Source organism: Rhipicephalus microplus, chromosome 3 (genome assembly GCF_043290135.1).
Source record: "Rhipicephalus microplus isolate Deutch F79 chromosome 3, USDA_Rmic, whole genome shotgun sequence".
In the NCBI taxonomy this organism is placed as follows: Eukaryota; Metazoa; Arthropoda; class Arachnida; order Ixodida; family Ixodidae; genus Rhipicephalus; species Rhipicephalus microplus.
Genome location: NC_134702.1, coordinates 153,834,972 through 153,859,741, shown reverse-complemented (window position 1 = coordinate 153,859,741; position 24,770 = coordinate 153,834,972). Strand labels below are relative to the sequence as shown.

At 48.4% G+C, this 24,770-nt stretch overlaps 1 protein-coding gene across 1 annotated transcript in view; it reads left to right on the top strand.

The window, feature by feature from the left end:
• LOC142803016 (ubiquitin-protein ligase E3B-like) overlaps window positions 1-24,770 on the top strand; it is a 141,298-nt gene that overhangs the window by 7,704 nt on the left and 108,824 nt on the right. Inside the window, exons 4-5 of the mRNA XM_075888114.1 lie at window positions 8,283-8,347; window positions 10,034-10,090. Coding sequence (XP_075744229.1) covers window positions 8,283-8,347; window positions 10,034-10,090 — 122 coding nt within the window. The remainder of the gene's footprint in view (window positions 1-8,282; window positions 8,348-10,033; window positions 10,091-24,770) is intronic.

Sequence of the window (24,770 nt, the reverse complement as noted above, 5' to 3'; positions counted from 1 at the left end):
TTATGTCGCGTTGGAGTGTACATAAGCTGACAGTTTGTTTGGAAATGTTTAAAATTCATGACTGTGTAATTCTTAGTTATAGACTGGTGGGACAATCACAAGACTAAGTAGAACACTTTGCATCTAACTGGGTGATTTCGTTTCCCAGCTCTAGTTCATAAACTGTAGAATAATTGGTATAGGAATAAAGTGAGGCTTGTTTTTATCGTTGCAACATTTTACTTTTTTTTTCAGTTCTTGCATACAGCTCATGAGCACCATCAAGTTCTTCTACAAAATAATTTTGTTGTTTTCTGTAATTGTTCATTTATGCGAGCAAGCGAAACTGGTTCCTACACTTCATTTTTTATTTTTTTTTGCTCTGCTTCTAAACAGGAACTTCGCAGACTCTGTTTCTAGTGAATTGGGAAGAAATGTGTAACAGAATAGTCCGGTTTGACGCTGTACTTTGTTTTGGCACACTCGCATATCAAAGTGACATTTCCATAACCCGGTACTTCTTACAAACGATAGTGGTCATTTCATGGTGACTGTGATACATATGATAAACATGCCTCAAATTTTCTTTTCGATAACTTTACATGAGAAGTTGAATTTCAGTTCAGCAAAAGTTTCAATATATTGAAGCCAATTGCCAATTTCAGTTACTTTATTATTATGAGATTTTAATAGTGTGATGGATGACTATGATGTATTCCTGCTAGAACATTCGAAAGATTATTGCAGTTTTTGAATCTACTCAAATTTAAAATTTTCTAAATTTCACTCATAGTTGTCAGAATTTCCCAATTAATAAATTATTATAATTTTGTTGTGTCCAGCCTACCTCAAAAATGTGGTTCCACTGAAGCATGTGCCGGCTCTGTAGTGAAACCGTGTATTCATGAACATCGGCACTGCTGCAAGACCACACGTCAAGGTTAAGTGTTCATACTATTACCTGTACCCTGATCATTTTTTTAAGCACACAAGCATGTTATATATTGCTACGGTATGAGCCGGGCTGTAGTATGTGCCGGGTAGGTAGAAGAGGAAGACGACATTGTCTGGTGCGGCCTGAGGACTCCATCTTTACCGCGATTGCCGAACTTCATCCTCATCCTGTAAATAAATCCACCTATCCTTTAATTCAACCGTAACAGTTTTGTGGTGGAGGCACTGGGTAATCAAGCAACACTGGGTAACCAGCACTGGGTAACCAAGCAACACGACGCTTCGAGCGCCTGATCTACGACGAAGCCGCCGCCTTGCTGGACTGCCCCCGTTACCACTGGCAGCTGAGATGTCTCACGGCGAAGAAGGAAACCGGATTCCCGCAGCTGCAGACCTTCTACCAGTCCTAGCAGCACCGCTAGTACCAGGTTCGCGTGCGGCTGGTCCCTGGTTGCGTCAGGATCTGATAGTGCCTCGCACATTCAGTGGCGAATCTGGCGAGGACGTGGATACTTGGCTCACACACTACAAACGGGTGAGCAAATACTACCAGTGGGACGCGGCGACCCAGCTGACCAATGTAGTATTTTTCTTAACGGACACAGCACTCGTGTGGTACGAGAACCACGAAGATGCCCTCACGTCATAGGATCGTTTCGTTGCCGAAATAAGAGCGTGCTTCGGAGACTCCGTAGCTAAGAGAAAGCAGACTGAACAAACACTACTGCAGAGAGCTCAGATCCCAGGAGAGACGTGTACGACCTATGTCGAGGCAATCTTGAAGCTCTGCAAGATTGTCAACCCTTCTATGTCAGAGGAAGACAAAGTTGGCCACCTGTTGAAGGGCATTGCCGAGGACGTGTATCAGTTTCTCATCAGCAAAGACAGCCTTGCTACGGTAACCAACATCATAAGCCACTGTCGCACATTCGAGACCCTGAAGATGCGACGTATCACCCCCAAGTTCGGTCGCCTACCGAATGTAACCATCGTGGCAAGTGTTGACAAATACACGCCACATGATCTCGCGTCGATAATACGCCTGATAGTTTGAGAAGAGCTCACTCGACACGCTCGCCCGACGTTGTACGAACCTACACCCGCATCGCCTCCCTCTCGCCCTTCCATGTCTATTGCCGCAGCAGGCAACGATGACTGCAACTACAGGCCACCCTCACCACCGAGGTCACAGCGCAATAACTACCCGCTGCCGAGGTACGAAGACTGCTTCAGTTACCCCCATCAGCCAGCCAACACCTATTACGACCCGAACGAAGATGTACCCGTACCACCACCACGTCAGCACAATGCCTTCCAGGAGTACAATGAATACCGCCAAGCTCCTGTGTGCTACCGCAGCGGTATCGCCGGGCATATAGCTCTGTTCTGCCGTCGACAGAGAGAGCCGACATCCAGATATCGTTCCCCATCAGAGTTTCCGCCAGCGGGCACTGGTCACAACAACGGTCAGTGGCCCGCCTATTCCAGGAGTACCTCACGGCGGGGAAATCACCGTGGCAGTTCTCCCGCTTCTGACCGTAGTTTGATGCCTCCATCTGGCCGACTGCATCGTTTCCCTTCGCCGGGACGACGCCTGTCATCACCGCCGCCACCGGGAAACTAGCCAGCGCGACCGATGGAGGTGAGGTCGCACAGCAGGATTTGCCTCAGATGCCTCCGCCAGTTATAATGTCCAAGAACAAAATACGTGTGGAAATAGATGGCTTTTGTACAAGTGCGTTGGTGGACACTGGTGCTATGATATCAGTTATGAGTCTTTCTTTCAAAAGTCGCATTGGCCGCAAAGCTATGTTTTCTTGGGGCAAATCAACAAGGTTTCGTGGTGTTGGTGGGGAAGTACTTCATCCTGTCGGAGTTTGTGCCGTCAATGTCTTATTGGCAGGAAAGGTGTTCCCAACAGAGTTTCTTGTGCTGCAACGTTGTACCCACGATGTGATTCTCGGTCTTGACTTTCTCCAAGAATGTGGCGCCTTCGTCGACTGTAGAAGCGGTGAACTTTCCGTCAGCGGTGACATTGTTCCTGCCCTCGTCGATGAGGCGCCGCAGGCCGCGAAGGACGCTCTGATTGTTTCCGAGGAGCTGACAGTGCTGCCATGGTCAATGAGGTCTGTTGCTGTGTTTGTCCCAGAATCTGCCACATCTTTTGATGCCATCGTTGAACCTGCCATCGTTCAATGTGCTAAGAAAGGCATACTCGTCCCTCGTTGTTTGGTATCTGTTGATGAAGGAGCAACCTTTCTGTGGGCACTGAACTGTTCGCCAATGCCGGTTCGGCTCCCTCGAGGAATGCAGCTTGGCATCTTCGATGATTCCACTGAAGGTTGTGTAGCGGTCGTTAACAATGATGAAAGCGAGAAAGGTACAGTCTCTGGCAAGCGCATTTGCTCTTACGAGTCGCAGATCCTAGGCATGATTAGCGCCACTTTGCGGTCACACGAGCAGCAGACGTTACGCCATTTCTTGAGGCGACATGCTTCTGTGTTTGACTTTTGCCAAGAGGAGAAGCCACTACCTTTACCATGTTCTCGCGCTCATCATAGGATTGACACCAGCACTGCCCATCCGATCCGACAAAAGCCTTACTGAGTGTATTCATCAGAACAAAAAGTTATTGCCGACCAGGTTCAGGAAATATTGAAGGAGTGTGTTATTGAAGAGTCTTGTAGCCTGTGGGCAGCACCGGTCATCTTGGTTAAGAAGAAAGATGGTGCCTGGCGGTTCTGCGTTGATTACAGAAAACTCAATGCCGTGATCAAAAAAGATGTATATCCGCTGCCTAGGATTGACGATGTTATTGACTGCTTACACTCGGCTTCGTACTTTTCGTCAATAGACCTACAATCAGGATATTGGCAGATACCTATGCACCCTTCACACAAGGAGAAGACCGCATTCGTGACGCCTGATGGACTGTACCAATTCAATGTGATGCCGTTTGGGCTTTGCAACGCCCCCACCACTTTTGAAAGGTTTATGGACTCTGTCCTTCGTGGTCTTAAATGGGAGGTGTGCTTATGCTACCTGGATGACGTCGTCATTTTTGGGCGTACCTTCGAAGAGCACAACGTCCGTTTAAGCCTCGTTTTAGACTGCGTCGGAAAGGCTGGCTTGATTTTGAACTCTAAGAAGTGCCGGTTTGGTGAATGACAAGCTTTAGTCCTCGGTCACCTAGTTGACAAAGATGGCGTCAGGCCGGATCCCCGCAAAATCGAAGCAGTCGGCACATTCAAACCACCCCAGACACTGAAGGAACTTCGCAGCTTCTTGGGCCTATGTTCCTAATTTCGCCGCTTTGTTCCCCGATTCGCAGACGTAGTACACCCACTGACGAGCTTGTTGCGAAAAAACGGCCCATTCGAATGGACACCTGATTGTGATGCCACGTTTTTCTGACCTGAAACTTCTACTAACATCTGAGCCTGTTCTTCGTCATTTTGATCCTTCTGCTCCTACAGAAGGGCACAGTGCATACAAGGGCACAGTGACCGACGCACCGACTTTCCGTCTTTTGCCGGCATGATTGGAGATGCTCGTCTAAAGAAGAAGACGTGCCAAGCGTTTGGCAAGAAACGGAGGCGCCCGTGGAACGCCCGCCAGAAGAAAGCAGCCGACAACGTGCAGCCGATTTCGCCCGATGCTGCCGAAGCGGCGCATTCCGTCGACGGCGCGCAGCCGCGGCCGCTTGTTTCCGACGCGGTGCACTCTCCTGTGCCTTGCAGCAGCACCTCATCGGATTGTGTCGTCGTTGGATCGTCATCTTGCATTTCCAGCAGCATCCTAAACCGCATTGACACGGCGTTTTATTCGGCGGACGAGTTTGCTGAGTACGCGAGAAATGCAGCAGGCTTGAAGGCATAACTTCCATCACAGTGCGCGACGGAACGTAACTTCGAGTTTCTAGATATTGATCTGGAGGATGGTGGCAAAGAAAACGAGACAGAATTCGTTATTGTTGATCTGGCAGCGATACGCTCGTTATTTGGACTTGTCGCGTGCCCAGAATGCGGTGAAAGAAGCGTCACTATTTCAAAGGCCTAGAAAGAGTACGGGCTGTGTTCAAAGCTCATAGTCACGTGCAGCAGTTGTGACTTTCGCGAAGAGCGTTTTTCGTCCCCACGTATAGCCGGCGAAGCCGACGCCAAAGTGAGGCCGTTTGAAGTTAATATGCGTGCCATGAAGGCCATCAACAGTATCGGCAAGGGGGCAACGGCTCTGTCGAACTTCTTCGCCAGGATGAATATTTCGCATCGAGGGCTTCACCACAAGAGTTGGCAAAGCCACATGAATATAATGAAAGAAGCCTGCCGTGCGACTGCTGCCGAATGCGAAGCGGCGAGTGTTGCTCGCGTCAAGGAGCTCTATGCGGAGTTCGACAACGCGCCCGGAAACGTCGACGTCATTTATGACGGCCCCTGGCTTACGCGTGGACATAGCTCGCATATATGTGTTGGCTGCATTGTTGAGATGTATAGTGGCCTCGTTATAACCATATCGTGCTATTGAACTTTTGCCTGGCTTGCACCACAGGACCCAAGGAAAGAGAAGCAGGACATTCTGCCTGGCTCATTCAGCATGCCCCTCTGTGCCAGAAGAATGTTGATTGTAATGCTGGCCAGATGGAAGTGGAGGCAGCACTACGCTTGTTTGAGCGGTCACTTGAAAAGCACAAGCTTCGTTATACGACAATGCTGGCGGACGGCGACAGCAGGACATTCCATGCACTCACAGAAAAAGAGGTGTACGGCTTCATAAAGGTGGCCAAAAAGGACTGCATAAATCATGTACACAAGCGTATGGCAGCTGCCTTACGTACCCTTGTAGAGAAAAAAAAAAAAGCTCAAGGTGGCTCACTTGGTGGATAGGGCAGACTTATGCAACAAAAGATAAAGAAGATCACCTCATACTATGGCTACGCATTGAGAAGTGACAGGAACAATGTTCCAGGCATGCAGAAGGCTGTTCTAGCAACTTTGAACCACATGTCTTCAACTGACGAGGCACCAAAGCATGACCTTTGCCCTGAAGGCCCTGAATCCTGGTGCAAATTTCAGAGAGCTCTTGCGAAAAATGAGAGGCTGCCACCACACAAGGACAGCCTGCCTGATTTCGTAGCTGAGGCATTGGAGCCTGTGTTTAGGCGGCTGAGAGACAATGCCCTCTTGGAAAGGTGCAGCGATGGGATCACCCAGAACCCAAGTGAGAGCCTGCACGCTATGATTTGGCAGCACGCTCCCAAAACTCGGCATGCATCCTTGCGGAGCCTAGAAAGGGCAGTTGCCGAAGCCATCAGCCGCTTCAACCAAGGCACAACCAAGAGCAACATGAAAATTGCCGAGAAGCTGGGCTACAGCGTTGGCAATAATTTGGTACGTCGCAGCCTTGAGAAGGACAAGGGCAGGCTGCGAAAATCGCGAAGAGAGCATCTCGACAGCAGTTCAATAAAGGAAAGACTTTCAAAGCATCACAAGCCAGCAGGGGACTCTGCTTACAGCCCTGGTCTGCTGTAAACAGTCATGATGGCAAATAGTGAGAATTTTTGCAAAAATAAATATTCTTGGTTTTAGACCTAAACATTGTGTAAATCTATTGTCTATCCAAGGACAACATTACTACATGATTTTTTTTGTGTTCCTTTCACTTGCAAGGCACTGGAACGACCACAAAGTAAAAAAGTAATAATACTCATGCTGAGTCAATGACTATTTTATAGTTCTAGAACAAGCTGTGAGCAGTATTCTGGGTGCGTACAGTGAAATTTAGCATGGCCATTTATCCTATAATATAGAACTACAGAATGATGTCATTAATATCGCTGTAGCTTCACTTTAGCAAAAGTTAAAGTTGCTAGAAACTTCAAACGCGTTTTTCTCAGTTCTATGTTTTTGCACATTGCACTTGGCCTTATGGGGGTTTTTCCTATGTTAAACTTGAGTGAATGTGACAAAGTTTGGTATCATTTTATTCGTCTCAACATGATCTAGGGGGTGATGCTATTTCTGTTTCTCTAGCATCACTTCAAAAATTACCATTGAAGATTTTAGTGAGAGATATTTATTGTAGTATAGTGACCATAAGTGCTCGTCCGTTTTCTTGCTTATAAAATGCCTTCAAATGGATAAAAATAGCATCATCCTCTACAGCAAGTCTCCAGCATTGGGATTATGCATTCACTTTTTGGATTTAGCAAGATTAAATTGCCAAGAAGTCCCATAAGAAGTACGCAATTAATTAAGATTCAGACCTCCATATTTTCTAAACCACTTGAAATATTAAGAAACAAATTAGAGATTTGAAATCAACATGAAAAACTAGCTTAGGTAGTGAAGTTCGGTTAAGATTGAGAAAAAAATTTAAAAAAAATTTTAGAACCCACGTTCCCCGTTAAGGTACTGTACAGAAACATCTCCTGTGGTTTATGTGGTATGTTCCTGTAGGAAATTCAACACAACCGTGTTCTGCATCGAGGCTGGCAGGCACAGATGAGAGGGCACGCAGGCATGCCAACACTGTCCCAGTGGTGACACTGTACACAATACTAGTAGATCATTGACGTCCTTGAGCAGGCAGGCCCGATAGCACGTGTCATTAGTATTTGGACACTAATAATACCTTGCATTCCGTGGAGAACTATAGTTGGGATGCGTGTAGCCAGGTATATTTTGTATATTGTTTTATGAAACTTTTTACCCATGAATGAATTACTGGGGAACCTTTCATCTGATGATGAAAATTAAATGTAGAACATTCAAACGAGATACTGTTGTGGGTTTATTTTATTCTTTGTGTTAAATAGAAACATTTAAAAAGAAGTTTAATGTTTTATAATGGCTGTATTACTCTGCAATCAGTTCCATTCTGATGTCTGAGCAGAAAAAAAGAAAAAGTTTGTCCAGAATTTTTCTCTCCCACTAAAAAGCTGTTGCACTTTGCACTCGAGTGTAATATGGACAACAATTGTTGCAGCAGTCAATAGACTTAGTCCTTTGCCAGAAGTGAGCACTGTTCTTGATTTAGAGCATATTTTGTGCAAGTGTGTACTTGCTTGCATTTTCATATCTGTTTAAGATCGACCAACTTATTGGGCTGAAGCCATGATGCTAGTTGTGTGCAGGGTTTGTGTTTGTACCTAAGGCTTAAAAGGTCATATTCACTGTTGTTAACACTTTTAGGAAACGACATATTAGTAATTAAATGCCCAGAGCAGCCTAATGTGGCCCAGAAAAAAAAAAATGTCTCGCTGTGTCCCCGCCTGCAATTTTTTTCTCACTTGTACTGGTATCACTGCAGCCTCATGACAAGGTACTGTTGTCCTTTTCCGTTTGATACAGCCCTGGATGTATTCCATGCTTCGAGAAAGTTTCTGTTTGCATTCCACCCCAAGGTCGACAAGGAGGTACGATCTGCAAGGAACTGAATTACTTAATTTGAAGTTTAACAGCTCTTGTCACAGTGGTCTCGTGGTTACGGTGCTCGACTGCCGACTCAAAGGTCGAGAGTTCAAGTCCTGGTCACAGTGGCCGCATTTTGGTGGAGGCGAAACGCTAGAGGCCCATACACCAAGATTTGGAAGCACCCAAAGGAGCACCAGACAGTGAAAATTTTCGGAGCCCTCCACTATGGCGTACCTCTCTTAGAATCATATTGTGCTCGAACCTTGATATACCGAACCTGGATTTAACAAATTATCAGTTTTAACGAAGTAAATGAGCGATAGTCCTGCAATATATGTAATGTTGGGACTAACTCTTTATAACATATTGTAGGATATAACGAATGTAATTTTGTTTAACATGCAATTTTAATAAAATGAGGTTTGAGTGTATTGTTTTTTGATGTAAAACACCAGAAATTATTACTGTTAATTGTTAGGCTTTTACCTCCAGAGTCTACAATATGATTAGGAGAGACTCCAAAGTAGGTGGCTTCGGAAATTTCTACAATACGGTGTTTTTTTAGCGAGCTCCTAAATCCAGATACACGCCTCTCTCGCGTTTCGCCTCTATCAAAATGCCGTCGCTGTAGCGGAGATTCGATCCTGCAGCCTTCAGGTCAACAGTCAAGGCCTATAATCATGAGATAGATCACTGTGGTGGGTACTTTATATTTTGATTTGCATTGTGGGCATGTTGACATAGACTTTGGGCAATATGCTGTTCTTTGTTGGAGCGTCTTATATAAGTATTGTTTTGTTCTGCATGAATTATTTTGGTCATTTTCGACTCGGCTTTTTTTTTATGCGTTCAGATACTTCAGCTAGTTCTTCATAAGCATTTACAAATTTATGACAAAACCTTGCGCAAGGTTTCATTAGTGTGCCTGAATAGGTTTTCTCGTGTTTTATAAAGATGGCTTCAAGGTTTCTGACATACCCTTAACAGTACTGTTGGGGCCAATAGGTAACACGGATAACAACACGCCTCTTGTGCTGCATTGTGGCTCCATATTTTGAAGGAAGTCATCAGTTGACTATACCAGCAGCTTGCCCACTGGTTTAAAATATTTATTTATAATAAAGATGTTACAAACACTTGTTACAAACTTCATAATTGAAGTTTTGTTTTAAAATCAGTTAATATATCTCGAGTTTGATGCCACAATAGAAACCAGCTTTAAATATGAAATTCTCGGTTTTTGTTGCCGTGTCAGTGTGTTTTGTCTTAGAGTATGCGATTTATGACGCATTCTCTACTGTAATTCTTTTCTTTTTTTTTACTGCAATAACTTCTGAAAGGGAATGATGTTTCCAAAGCAGAATCGCATGCGGAATACTTAATTATACTGTCTTGAGTACCAAGTGTTCGTGTTTTTTTGTTTAGGGCGCAAAACAAAGGTTTATGGTTGTAGGCAGAAAGCTTGAACCTGTATGGGGAATGTAATTGCTTTTACTGCCCTATGTTATATGCTATCACGTGTGATTAGGATGCAAGATATACGAGAACACCATGTTTTAAGTATTATATTAAAATTAAAAATTACACTTCATTGACAGCTGATGGGAATGTCTTGTACATGTTAGTGGAATAGGTATTTTTTCTGTTTTTTATGCTGTGCTGATTTACCATTTCTGGCTGTGATGCAGCGGTTTGAAAGGTTATGCTGGTACATCATTGCCAGCATGGATGCAGAGACATTACAGGTAAGCTACTGGTGCATAGAGAATACGAGTGAATTGTGCATTTATATTTCATCAAAGCATTTGTTAAATACATCTACAAGAGCTCTCAGTAATTTGGGGATAGAATGACAGCCAGTGCTGCATTTCAACAGCTGTTTTTTGTAGGGCCCGGTGTTTTGTGGCCTTGAATGTACTTGAAAAAAACTTAGGCCCACGCAGTCAGTGGCTGAGGAGATGGAAAGGCTAGGCTACATTCACAGGCATAACCAGAGAAAGTGTGTGTGTGTGTGGAGGGGTGGGGCGATGATGGAGGTGCGAACTGTTAGAATATTTAGTTCGTATGTGTATACTCTATGCAAGCAGACACGTAAATACAGGCACATAGGGCGGACTATTTCCTGTATTGTGTGCAAGTGTAAATTAAGCGTAGACTTGGGCAAAGCCACACTACTGGATGTTTTATAGCTGTTTGTCGGACTAGGTATGGTAACCTTATGCTTTAGTTTTCTTCAGATAGATATAAAAGTTCGGAGCTCACTTGTATATCTCTGAAGAAGCAAGCATGTACTTCTTTGAGCAATACATTGGAGGTCCCAAAGCAAAACTGCCTAGGGGACCTTGTGTTTAACTGTGCACGTAAGATAGCTGTGTGCACAAAATGTCTATTTGCACAAGATAACAGTGTAAACAGCAGCAGGAAACATCTAGAAAAAAGATTACTAGAGACCACATGTTTTAGGTGAATCCCTATTTTGTCCTTAGGGCCCATATCACGCCACTTTGGTATACGAGCATGCATTAAAGGTTAACAAGGCTTTTTACAGCATTTTACTAGGACCTACAAGTGCTTACTTTTTGGCATTTGTGCCTGTATGCATGTTAATGCCTACAAATGCCCATGTCAAAATTTACATGCATATGAAAAATGTTAGCCTCAAGTTTCACTTTGAAGTGCAATCTGAGATCATTAATAATTTGATGGGGCCACATAGAACATTCAAAACTGTATGGCGTTCAGCCTGCTCCTCTTGTTCAACCAACTCGCGCAAAACAAAAGCCGAGGAAGTATTTTTTTATCGCATCCTCTGCCATGCTCTCGAGCGTTACAAAAGAACTTGCCCTGCTAATCCGCCCCGCCAGAGCCCACTGTCACACTGTGAACACGGCTAGACGCTGTGGGGTAGTAGAACTGCAACTTTTTGAACGTTGGTTGGAATTAGTGGCTGTTCAGGCTACAGTAAGGAATGCTCGGGCAGTCCACTCTGTCAAAAACCTGCAAGGAGACCTCGTCTACGTGTGCATATACACCATCGTTCCTCGCAAACATCAACAGGAAACTTTAACGCTTATTGGAAAGTCCTAATTGTCAATATTTCTTTAATTATATATCTGCGGCAAGGATTCTCAATTCATGAAGGGCCGGTAGCTAAAAATGCACATGTTAAATCATAATAGGTATTGAACAAAAGAGAGAGTTTCTGCATTAAAGAAGTTTGAGTTATTCCTGAGCATTCTAGGATCGTCGGTGCAGCTGTCAAATGTTCCAGAGTACAACTACACTCCAATAACATTCGTCAGCATCGAGTGTTTGTTCTTCAGCGTACGACCTCATTCTCAGTTACAGGAGGTAAAATTTTAAAGCCGAATATTTATTTATTTATTTATAAGTACCTTACAGGCCTCGCAGAGGCATTGTGTAAGGTGGGTCGATACTAAGTAATAACAAATTGGGTTAACAAGTCAGTAAGAACAATGTAGTACGTCAACAACAGCAAAAATATGTCCTAGTACAGAAGTAGTCGTATGTATTCCACATGAATAGGTAAGCTTAAAACGTAAAAGAAATGCAATAGCGTGTTGGACAGATCAAAATGAAAAGTAGTGAAACAGACTATGCAGTTTACCGTGCTGGTTTGGGTTAATGAACAAAACCTTAAACAACAGCTTCATTGTGATGATGAAATAAAAAGAAAAAGGGGACACATGAATGCCGGGAGTAAGTGGACCAGCTAAGCATTATCAGTGAAATGGTTGAGAAGATGCTCGCGAAATTTATTGCGTTTACGCTGGAGGGCGATGCTGTTTGGAAGATCATTCCACAGTCTTATGGCACGCGGGAGTGACGAGTAGTTAAAAGCATTAGTGGTGCCGTAGAGGCGGGTGTAGCTGAAGTCATTATGCAACCTGTGCGATAAGTGGGAGGAAAGTTGCAATTGCGCTAGCGGTGATCGAGTGGCATAGGCATATTTATGAAGGAGAGACAAAAGTGCCATGCCACGATAAATTGCTAATGGATGGAGTGAAAGTTCGAGCTTTAGCTGGGTTACACTGGACAAGTTGTTATAATTCCGCGTGGTAAAACAACAAGCCCTGTTCTGAATAGCTTATAACTTCTGTATTAAATATTTTTGGTGAAGTGACCAATGGATGATGCGTACTCTAACTGGGGCCGGACAAATGTTTGTTAGGCCTTTTTACGTACGTGAGAAGTAGTAAAGTTTAGGTTGCGATGAAGATACCCCAATGATCGTGAAACATTAGCAGAAATGGTAGTTATATGGTCGACCCAAGAAACATGTGTGAGGTGAACGCCTAGATACTTATACCCTGTGGTTCTAGCCAATCTGTTGTTACTGATGTTGTAAGGAAAGAGCGAACAAGCTGATTTACGGGTAAATGAGATAATTTTACATTTTAAAATGTTAAGAGTCATTAGCCATGTTTTACACCAGTTGTTAGTGCGATCCAAGTCACTTTGGAGGGATTGGTGATCATCCACCCTTTTTCTAGAGCGATAAACAAAGCAGTCATCAGCAAATATACGTATACTAGATGATATGTTATTTGGCAGGTCATTAATGTAAATTAAGAAGAGTAAAGGACCAAGGTTGCTACCTTGCGGTATCCCTGATGTGACATCAGAAGGAGGAGAGAAATAATTATTAACAATGGTGAACTGCTGACGGTTAGAAAGAAAGTTTCGTACCCATGACAAGGTTTGCAAATCAAATTTAAGTGCAGAAAGTTTTGATATTAGTCGGCAATGTGCTACGCGATCGAATGTCTTAGAAAAGTCTAGAAAGGTGCAATCTATTTGTAAGTTAGCGTTCATATGGTGGTAGTTTGCTATTGTTTCCGCAATTCTCACAGTGATTGTTAGACTGCGCTCTGCATAGAGATTCCTGCACACCGTAAACTGGCACAAGATCATTTGACAGTGTTGGGAAGCCTTGCCTGTACAATTCAGATAATGTCCCGGTGATGCAGGTTTACGGTTTAATAAATTGTTGCTCGGAGAGAAAGCCTCAGAGCTAAGAAATGACGAACCCGTTTAACATAAGAAAAGAAAACTAGACATTTCAAGCATAATTAAGAGAAAAAAAAGAGATGAAGTTGCAATTGACAGACACTGAGTCTAACTAAGCTGGCAAATAAAAAAAATTGCCCGCAGCTTCCTTTGGGGGAACACTGAGGAGGATGCGGAGCATATAATTGGTTAACGGGGTGTTAAAGTGCGACTTACTTGGGTCGATGGCTAAATTGGTTAACGTGGTTGTGAAATGGGGTGTTAAATTGCGACTTACTTGGGTCGATGGCTAAATTGGTTAACGTGGTTGTAGGAGGGGGTGTTAAATGAGTGAACACGTACACACGTATGCGAAAGGGCGGCGCTGGTCGAAGGGACATCGATCATTGTGTTTGTGGATTCGTTGGAATTCATTTCACCGCGACCTTGGACGTCGACGCGCCGTACAAACCAACCGACGAGCGGCAACTGAGCGAGCGAGCGCCGACCTTGAGTATATATACAGCACGACGGCGCATGCACTGTCAGCTGTTGAATGTTCTCGAAGCGCGACGCCACATGCGCGTCCACTGGAGAATCAGGAGAATTGTAGATGTCGAACGCGGTGTGTAGAGGAGGAAGGGTGCACAGATGGTGGAGGAGTGAAGCGCGCGCGGTGTGTAGAGGAGGAAGGGATGCACAGATGGTGGAAGAGTGGGCGACGGCGCATGCGCGCGCGTCAGCTGTCGAATGTTCGAGAAGTGGTGTGGACGGCGCGGACGGCGCACTACAAGGCGCGAGTATAAGATGCTCCGCATCTAAAACATGTCCTGTAAATTGTCCAGCTATAATGTTTATAAAAATCAACAATGACCGGTGGCGTTGATGGTGGCGGTGGCTTGGTGGGTTGAGGCGGCGGACGCTGGCGATGTCTCAGCAGCTGGAGTCACGCACTGACTAGCACAGCGACGCTTAGCGGAAGACGAGGTAGCCCTTGCCTTAGCAAGAACTGTGGCCGCTTGCCGATGCTGGCTCGTTTCGAGGAGATGATAACCACGCGGAAGGTTCCACCCTCCACGGGTGGTTCGGGATTGGATTCCAAGCCCGGACACCTGGGAGATGACCTTGAACAGTCACGGCCGGAACGAACACCTAGGACGTGACCTTGAACTGTCACGGCCGGAACTCTGGAAGGCCGCGTACCTCCGAGTACACCGTGGGCAGCTGGAGCGTCCTGGCCTTGCCTGACTTCACGCGGTCGGGTCTGGAACCCGACACCGCAGTCGCGCGACACCCAGGATCTGCACTCCAGCCAGCTCGATCTCATTCTGCCCCCGACTGGTCTTCCTCTTTTTCCCCTCGTGCATTGGCAGCGCAACCTTTCGCACATACTTCCCCTTCCTTTTGGCGGGCCGCAGTTTCATGCGTGACGTTTCGTGCCAACGTCGTCATCGTCTTTCCGCCCCTCAATCGAGAAGCACCGCTGCTGTTGCCTTCGAGCACGTTGTACATAACACCACGGTGCCACCACACTTCACAGACACCACCACGTCACTATACTACACCACAGTCCCCATGTACAAAGAAATTGCCAGATTTGCACCTAACAGTCCTCATGTAAGGATGCCTTGATTTCTTGGTAAATGGTTGTCTCTGGCAGTTATGATATTGAAACGCGCTAGCTAAGATTCGACGAAGAGGAGGAAGAGACTCGACTGGCTCGCGAGCGACGCTGTGGTTCCTTCGCTGAGCTACACCTCTGCATTACCCATCTTGTAAATAAACGCGTTCCATCGTCACAATTGTGGTGGAAGGTGCTGGGTAAGCTAGCTACTACCAAGTGATACCGGAGAGGCACCGTCCCCTAACGACGGAACCGCTACACGAGCTTCGCCGCAGCCGTTGACTAGCGGGCTTGGCACCATTACCTCAAGAAATGAGCTCGGACGGAGACAACCAGCAACCAGCCACAAGGACGTCGCCCTACCACTACAAAGAGCCGCGAACCTTCACAGGGAAACCCGGCGATGACGTGGACGAATAGCTAAGCCACTATCAGCGGGTGAGCCGATCGAACGGTTGGAATGCGGCCAGCCAGCTGTCTCACGTGGGGCTCTTCCTCGATTTCACGGCGCTGGTATGGTTTGAGAACCATGAAGAAACATTGACAACCTGGGACCAGTTTGTGGAGGAAATTAAGAAATGCTTTGGAGACCCAGCAACGAAGAAGAAACGTGCCGAGCAGACGTTGTCGCAGAGGGCTCAAGTCACCGGTGAGACATGCAGAACCTACATTGAAGAGATTTTGAAGTTGTGCAAGTCGGTGGATGCCCACATGACGGAAGAAGACAAAGTGGGCCATATACTCAAGGGCATCGCCGATGACGTCTACCACTTCCTCATTGGCAAGGAGAGCCTGGAATGCGTGGCCGACGTGATGTAACCACTGCCGAACCATCGAGGCTCTTAAAACTCGTCGCATCACATCGAAGTTCGGACGTCTGGCCAACGTCACGACTGTTGCCACCGTCGATGTCTGCCAAAATTCTCTACCTGCCGACCTTTCCTCCACCATTCGTCAGATTGTACGGGAGGAACTGCGTCGCCATGTCTCTGTTCCCATGCAAGCTGGAGACCCGCAGTGTGATACACTATCCCCAAGCATCAATGCTGCGAGTTTCGACGAGCGCAGTTACTCCAACCGCAGTCAAGGGCTGAGGGCTTCGCCACCAACGGCTACTTACGTCGAGTCGTCTTATGCGCCCCGCAGCAGTTATAGCTACGACAGCCAAACGCCTCCGTTTGTGTCCGAGTGGCAACAGTTCCCTGAGCATCCTTTCCACACCGCAGCATTCAATGTGCCTCGGGAACGCCCCATGTGCTACCAGTGCGGTGTTCGCGGACATATCGCCCGGTTTTGCCCATCGCGACGTCGCCCACGCACGACGTTTTCTGACCGACCAGCGATGCTTGCACGGCGAAGCCAACAGCCCGATTACGCCTACTGGCCTTCGGATTCAACTGCCCAGAGGCACGGACACCGGCCGAACATCCGCAGTGACTCGCCTGCCTCTGTGAGGAGCTTGACGCCACCTACTACGCGCCAGCGACGGTCCCCATCTCCCCGGCCGCGGCTTTCCTCTCCGCCACCGGGAAACTAGCCGGCGCGGCCGATGGAGGCGAGGTCGCTGGACGTACCGCTTTGCACACAAGTATGCCTCCATTAGTTCACATGCTTCACAACAAGGTTCATGTATTCATTGACGATGTTCCCACGATGGCTCTGGTAGACACCGGTGCAACGGTTTCTGTAATGAGTTTAGCTTTCAAGGAGAGACTTGGCCGCAAGGTTATGTTTTATTGGGATAAATCTTCTACTTTTCGAGCGGTCAGCGGCACGGCTTTGTGTCCAGTAGGTGTGTGCACTGTGTCTGTTTGTGTTGCTGGTAAAGCGTTCAAGGCAGAATTCGCAGTGCTCGCTCATTCCACGCATGACGTTATCCTAGGAATTGACTTCTTGCAAGAGTGTCGTGCGACTGTCGACTGCGGGGCAGGCGAGGTTCGGTTGTCCGCCCTCGCCCAGCAGCCTCAGCGTAGCGGAGACAGCAACCTCGTTGTAGTTAGAGACGCTATTCTACCGGCATGGTCTACTGCCAGCGTGCCCGTTGCTGCTTCGAATGCCGACACGAGTTTCAGTTCTCCTGATATTGTGATTGAGCCGTTGCCTTTGCCTTGCATGGAGAAAAACATCTTTCTGCCGCGCTGCGTTGTGTCTCTCACCGAGGGAAAAACTAAATTATGAGTAGTTAACTGCTCATCCGAGTCTGTTGTACTACCAGAGGGAATGCGCCTTGCCATGTTTGAAGGGCAGTGCAGTATCTGCATAGGAGTTCTCGGCAATGCGGCAAATTCAGACTATGCTGATGTATCCGGCATGGAATACGAATTTTATAAGATGGTTAGCAAGTCTATTCCCTCGCATAAGCGCAAAGTGTTGGTTACACTGCTGGCCAGGCACGCTAAAGTATTTGATTTTGCACGGAAGTCGCATAGACCTCAGACGCCCAGCACACGCACTCATCACAAGATCGACACCGGATCTGCGCACCCCCTCAGACAGAAACCTTATCGAGTTTCCGCGTCAGAGCGCAAGGTAATTTCAGAGCAAGTCAGCGAAATGCTAACCTCTGGCGTAATTCAAGAATCGTCAAGTCCCTGGGCCACGCCTGTTATATTGGTCAAGAAAAAAGATGAGTCCTGGAGGTTCTGCATTGACTACCGACGTCTCAACTCTATAACTGAGAAGGACGTGTACCCGCTTCCTTGCATCGATGATGTCATCGACTGCCTGCATTCAGCGTCCTATTTTTCATCGGTAGACTTGCGATCCGGGTATTGGCAGATCCCCATGGATCCGGCTGACAAAGAAAAGATGGCCTTTGTTACACCCGACGGTCTGTTTGAGTTTAATGTTATGCCATTCGGCTTGTGTAATGCCCCCGCCACATTTGAAAGATATATGGACACCGTTTTACGGGGCCTCAAATGGGAAATTTGCCTGTGTTACCTGGACGATGTGGTGATTTTTGGCCGAACATTTGAAGAACATAATCATCGCCTTGACCTCGTTCTAACCTGTCTCGAGGAAGCTGCGCTTACACTGAACTCAAAAAAATGTCGCTTTGGAGAACGTGAAACCTTGGTTCTGGGACACCTGGTGGATAAAAATGGCGTGAGACCGGACCCGCAGAAAGTCGCCGCTGTCAGCAACTTCAAGCAGCCGCAGTCCCCCAGGGAGTTGCGTAGCTTCCTGGGCCTGTGTTCTTACTTTCGTCGATTTGTTCCGAATTTCGCTGATAAAGCACAACCACTCACTGACTTGCTGCAAAAGGATGTCCCTTTCCACTGGACACCGGATTGCGAAGCAGCCTTTTGTGGGGGTCTCGGCGAGGCGAACGCGCGCATCGCCACGCCACGCTTTTGGAGTGAACGGACACAGCAGATGCGGTCGGTACAACACACAACATACATACATTTATTAACTAATTTAGGCGACGATATCGTCCGCCGAATGATACAACAATTTCAATTAACACTAAACCATACAAACAACATAACGCAGGGACACACTAAACGCACAATAACATGATAAACACACACTAACACACCCAACACACTAGCACATACCCAAGGCGGCGTCGCCAACGCCTGCCTTCCACGTGGGACCCCGGCGCGAAGCCCGCTGTGCCGAGCACCGAGGGGCCCACGCGACAGACAACCGTTCGCGGCAGCCGCCACGCGCAGAAGAGGTTCGCTCAACGCTCGCCCGCGACCAAGGCCTGCCTTCTGCCAGGGGTCACCGCCGGCGCTACCACTCTACCAACATTGGTACTCAAAGCGAACGCAATGCCATCTATCGCCCGGCAGTGGTCACCACCGAAATAAAACCTTGGGGCGAGACATGTGCGCCACGCGGCGCAGACAACTTTACAGGGGGGATGTCAGCATCCCCACATTCCCCCAACCTTAAACCAAACCATATCCCGAAATCAGAAATTAGCTACACAAGCTTTAACAAAAAAAATGATATCGCACGACCATAATGTCCTTGCACCACGACACCGCCGCTGGTCGGCACTGCTGCACTGTCCGGCTAGACTTCACCTCAGTACCGGCCCCGCGACAGCAACGTTGCCGTCGCTAGCGCCGACACGTCTTCCAGTTGCGACCAGCACTCGCGAGGGCGCCGGACTGTAGGCAGTTGCGCAGGTCCCAGGCATCTCCATCGCCCGACCTCACGACCGCATTCCTGGACAGCGACGCTGACGATGTGCAGGACAGCCGGCCGTGGATGACATCCCTCCCGCCGAATACATCAATAACAACAAAAAAAACTTGAAAGAAAGCAATCGAGCAGGTCCTCGGGAACGGAGCTTCGAGCTTTTCGTTCACGTGGTACGTTGGTCAGTACTGCTAGCTTATACATCGGTGGCGGCCGAGATGCCTATCAAAATAAAACAAAAATCACTTTTCCTAACTCCTGCTCACAAGAAAAAAAAAGTGAGGGAAGCAGAGCCCAACACCTCAACGCCACGATCCACCTAGTTGTGCCACGTGCGACAGGCGGCTGCGCAGAGCCTTAGGCCTAATGAGTTGCTCGGCAACAACTGGCATCCACCCAGCACCCAGCCTAGGCGCAGAAGAGGCAGCCGCGAGGAGACATCTACTCTGTGAGGTGGCCCTATCGCTCGCCGCACACGGCAGCTTACCGAGCGATCGGCGTCCACCGCCCCGGGCGTTGTCACGACGCCTCGGCGTCGAGCCGCAATACCAGACAGCAACGACGCCCGGCTCTCTGAGCCCAAAGATATAGAAGAAGCTATTTACAGAAAATCGGACCACCCACAAGGCTTCCGTACTCACTCGCTTCGGGCCTGGCCTACAAACCACGTGCTCTAGGCCTTGCTCACCCCAGGATGCGGACCGCATGGCTCTGGTCCTAATTCAACAACGTTTTTGAAAACAATAAAAAAATAACAACACTTGCGAGCGAAAAAAAATAAGTATAAAGTCAACCTGGCGACAAATTCAAACATGTTACAAAACCAATCTCCTCGCTTCTCAACAAAGCACACCACCGACGCTAGCAAAGAAGTCCCCCCTAGGCCTACTCTACTCCGGCTCTAACAAAATCCCTGCATTGAACCGCAAAAACTGTCGTCCGATACCCCAAGAGCGCCACATTGGGCGCCAGTGTGGGGGTCTCGGCGAGGCGAACGCGCGCATCGCCACGCCACGCTCTTGGAGTGAGCGGACACAGCAGACGCGGTCGGTACAACACACAACATACATACATTTATTAACTAATTTAGACGACGATATCGTCCGCCGAATGATACAACAATTTCAATTAACACTAAACCATACAAACAACATAACGCAGGGACACACTAAACGCATAATAACATGATAAACACACACTAACACACCCAACACACTAGCACATACCCAAGGCGGCGTCGCCAACGCCTGCCTTCCACGTGGGACCCCGGCGCGAAGCCCGCGGTGCCGAGCACCGGGGGGCCCACGCGACAGACAACCGTTCGCGGCAGCCGCCACGCGCAGAAGAGGCTCGCTCAACGCTCGCCCGCGACCAAGGCCTGCCTTCCGCCAGGGGTCACCGCCGGCGCTACCACTCTACCAACATTGGTACTCAAAGCGAACACAACGCCATCTATCGCCCGGCGGTGGTCACCACCGAAATAAAGCCTTGGGGCGAGACACGTGCGCCACGCGGTGCAGACAACTTTACAGGGGGGATGTCAGCATCCCCACACTTTAAGCAGCTTCGGTTCATACTGACTTCAGGACCGGTACTACGCCATTTCGATCCTTCTGCTGAAACGGAAATTCACACAGATGCCAGTGGAATCGGCCTTGGTGCAGTGCTCGTTCAGCGCCATGACAATGCTGAACACGTGGTCGCTTACGCGAGTCGTTCGTTGAGCAAGGCAGAACGAAATTACACAGTCACAGAACAGGAGTGCCTCGCAGTCGTTTTCGCCGTGCACAAGTTTCGCCCATACCTCTACGGCCGTCGCTTCTCGGTAATCACCGACCATCATTCTCTATGCTGGTTGGTAGGCCTCCGAGACCCATCTGGACGACTGGCGCGATGGGCTTTGCGCTTACAGGAGTTCGACTTCACAGTACGCTACAAGAGCGGTAACCGGCACGCAGACGCTGACTGCCTATCGTGCCTTCCTCTACCGACGACTTAGTGCGACGCTGACAACTTCGACCAGTATATCGGCGCTATTGCCTCTGAGTTCCCTGATCTCGCGACTTTCCGGACAGCCCAACAAGAGGACCGCTCCTTAGATTCTCTGTTCGCCTCCGCAAATGAACACGCAAACCCAAGCTCTTTTGTGGTTCATGACGGCGTCCTTTACAAGAAGAATTATTCCGGACAAGGCGCCCGTCTGCTTCTAGTTGTTCCACGCACTTTACGGGCTCACGTCTTTCGGTCCTTACACGACGACGCAACCTGCGGCCACATGGGCTTCGCCAGAACGCTTCAACGAATCCAGCAAAGGTTCTATTGGCCCAAGATGCGACACGACACGGAAAAATACGTTGCTGGATGCGAACAATGCCAACGACACAAACGTCCCACGGCTACGGCGCCAGGACTTCTCCATCCTGTTCCACCTCCTAACTCTCCCTTCGAGACTGTTGGTGTCGATCTGCTCGGTCCATTTCCACGATCGAGCAGTAACAATCGATGGGTTGTCGTCTGTGTTGACCACCTAACGCGCTACGCAGAAACTGCTGCAATACCTGCTGCAACGACCATGCACGTGTCGCAGTTTATGCTTCACTGTATAATTCTCCGCCATGGTCCTCCACGCGTTGTCATTAGCGACCACGGACGTCAGTTCGTTGCCGACGTCGTTGAAGAGATCCTGCGTCTGTCTGCCTGCCATTTCCGCCATGCCACACCATATCACCCGCAGACCAATGGTCTCGTAGAGCGCACGAACCGGACTCTCACGAACATGCTGTCTATTTATGTCGATTCTAAGCACAAAAACTGGGACGAAGTGCTACCTTACATCACGTACGCGTACAATACCGCGAAGCATGAGACTACAGGTTACTCTCCATTTTACCTGCTGTACGCTCGCTCCCCACGATTTTGTCTCGACACTATACTACCTTTTACACTAGACGTGGAAACCTCGATAGCCGAGACGCTCTGCCGCGCAGAAGAAGCCCGTCGCATCGCACGCCTCCGAACCTTGGCATCCCAGCAGCGTTCTAAGAAACGTTACGACGCCTGCCATCGCTCCGTATCTTATAGTAAGGGCGATCTTGTGTGGTTATGGACACCAGTCCGTAAACGTGGTTTGTGCCAGAAGTTCTTGGCCCACTATTCCGGTCCATTCGTCATTCTTGACCGCCTCAGCGACGTCACGTACGTAATCTCGAGCGTCACAAGCAATGGTCGCCGCTCTAGAAAAACACAACTGACACACGTTGCGCGCCTTAAGGGGGGACGCGGCACTTCGGGACCGAAAATCAGCCAAAAAATCGAGTTTTCGCGGACCTTCTTTTCGCGTTCCTGACATCATTGCGCACCTATTTACAAAATTTCATAGCCGAATACCATCAACTTTTATCGTTATTCAACTTTAAAAAACCGAAAACGGGCGTCCTGCCCTTTAAATTGAGGGCGAATAGCGCAGGTTTCGGCTCTACGATACGCGGGAACTACGCGCTCGATCGGCGCCATTTTGGTCTTGTTTGAAAGAACGCATTTTCAGCTGTTTTTTTTTTTTATTCAGTAAGCAACATTGAGCGTTTCCCCGGCTCGGAAAACGGGGCCTCAAAGACGAAGAGCCGCGCTCACTGCCATTGGCTTAACGGCGCACGTGACTGAAATGGCGCTTTCCGGTTGGCTGGAAGCTCGTGGCTTGCGCCTGCATACGCGACCCGACGCCATTTTGAAAGGGTTACCGCTGTGACGCCTCGAAATTGGCAGAACACTCTGAAGCTTCTGATCGTATCGCCATGCCTGGAAACGCAAAAAAGTATCGGACCGTGCACGCATTTGGTCGCAGGAAACGCAAAGGTCGTGGGAGAAAGTCTACGAAGTCATCAGAGCCCTTGGTTGACTCCGACGAACGATGTGTCGACGCTCCGCGGCCGTTCAGCGATGGTGCGACCGAGCGCGTTGACTCCGACGACGATGACGGTGAAGCTAACTCCGGACGACTACGAATCGACGCCAAGGTGGTGACAAACGCCGAAGTTGAAGAAAATCATGCCCGGGAGAAAGTGACGCTCGACCGGCTTTCATTGGCGCCAGCAACTGCACGGAAAATTGACTTTTTCACCGCGAGTTGTAGCGAGGCAACCGCACAGGACTCGGACCACGCTGTTCCTTATCTGCTTATGCATCTAGATATCCTAAACGCGATAATGGGTGCCTTGTGTTGCAAAGCCTGCCACGGACCGGCTACGATCGTCAGAGGGGATCGGGACTACGGACTTGCCGTGAAAGTGCTAGTGCAGTGTGAAAGGTGCGGCGAGATCGCGAATGAATGGACTTCGCCCCGCGCGAACGGCACGAAAACGTGCAATCCGTTTGAAGTAAATCTTCTCGCTTCAAGGGCGATGGTGGCTACTGGCAACGGCCAAACGAAAATGAACGATATTTTCGCAACAATGGGCATCTCACACCGCGGTATGCACCACAAGACGTTTCAGCGGCATTTGAAGAACACGCTGGCACCCGCTGCAACGCGAGCGGCTGAGTCCGCTATGAGCGAATGTGCGGAAAAGGTTAGAACAATTTATGATGACTTGTGCTTCGGCCACCGGGGCAATATTGCCGTTAGCTACGACGGCACGTGGAAGACGCGAGGCCATTCTTCCCACATCGGCGTGGGCACAGTTATCGAATTATTTAGTGGCTAAGTGTTGGACTACGTCGTTCTTTCCAACTTTTGCCTAGGCTGCGAGGTGGGCCCAAAGCCTAGTAGTGAGGGCTATCAAGAATGGAAGGCTAACCACAAATGCCAAAAAAATACGAACAGCAAAGCGGGGCAAATGGAAGTGGAGGCGGCTCTAATTCTATTTCAGAGGTCGCTTGAACGCCATGGCCTGCGCTACACAACTATGCTGTCTGATGGAGACTCTAGGACATTTTGCGCCATACAAGACGCCAAGGTGTATGGTTACATTGACGTGCAGAAGGAAGACTGTATTAATCATGTACAGAAACGGATGGGCATTGCATTGAGAAACCTGGTGCAGAAACAAAAGTGCGATGGGAAAAGAGGCCTTGGTGGGAAAGGCAGGCTCACAGGTGAGCTGATCACCAGGCTGAGCACATATTATGGCCGGGCTCTGAAATCGCATGAAGGTGACGTGGGCGAGATGCAAAAGGCTGTGATGGCCACATACCGTCACGTCACCTCCACTGATGAATGCTCGGACCACAGTCTGTGCCCAGCTGGTGAAACTTCATGGTGTCGGCACAATGCCGCAAAAGCAAAGGGTGAGCCCGACCCCAAACATGCCTACAATCTACCGAAAGACGTGGCAGAGGCATTACTACCGGTTTATACCCGGCTTTCGGAAAGAGCCCTGCTTCAGAGGTGCGAACGCGGCAAAACGCAGAACTCCAACGAGAGCCTACATTCGGTAATCTGGAGTTTGGCCCCCAAGGAGCACCATGCGTCCCTGTTCGCTGTTGAAGCAGCTGTTGCAGAAGCAGTGCTGCGCTTCAACACGGGCAATTTGAATTCTGCAACGGCAATCTTAGGTGAAGTGGACATGAATGCGACAAGTACTGGTGCCAGGAGAGCGAGAGAAAAAGACCACCGTCGCAGCATTGTCTCCAACAAG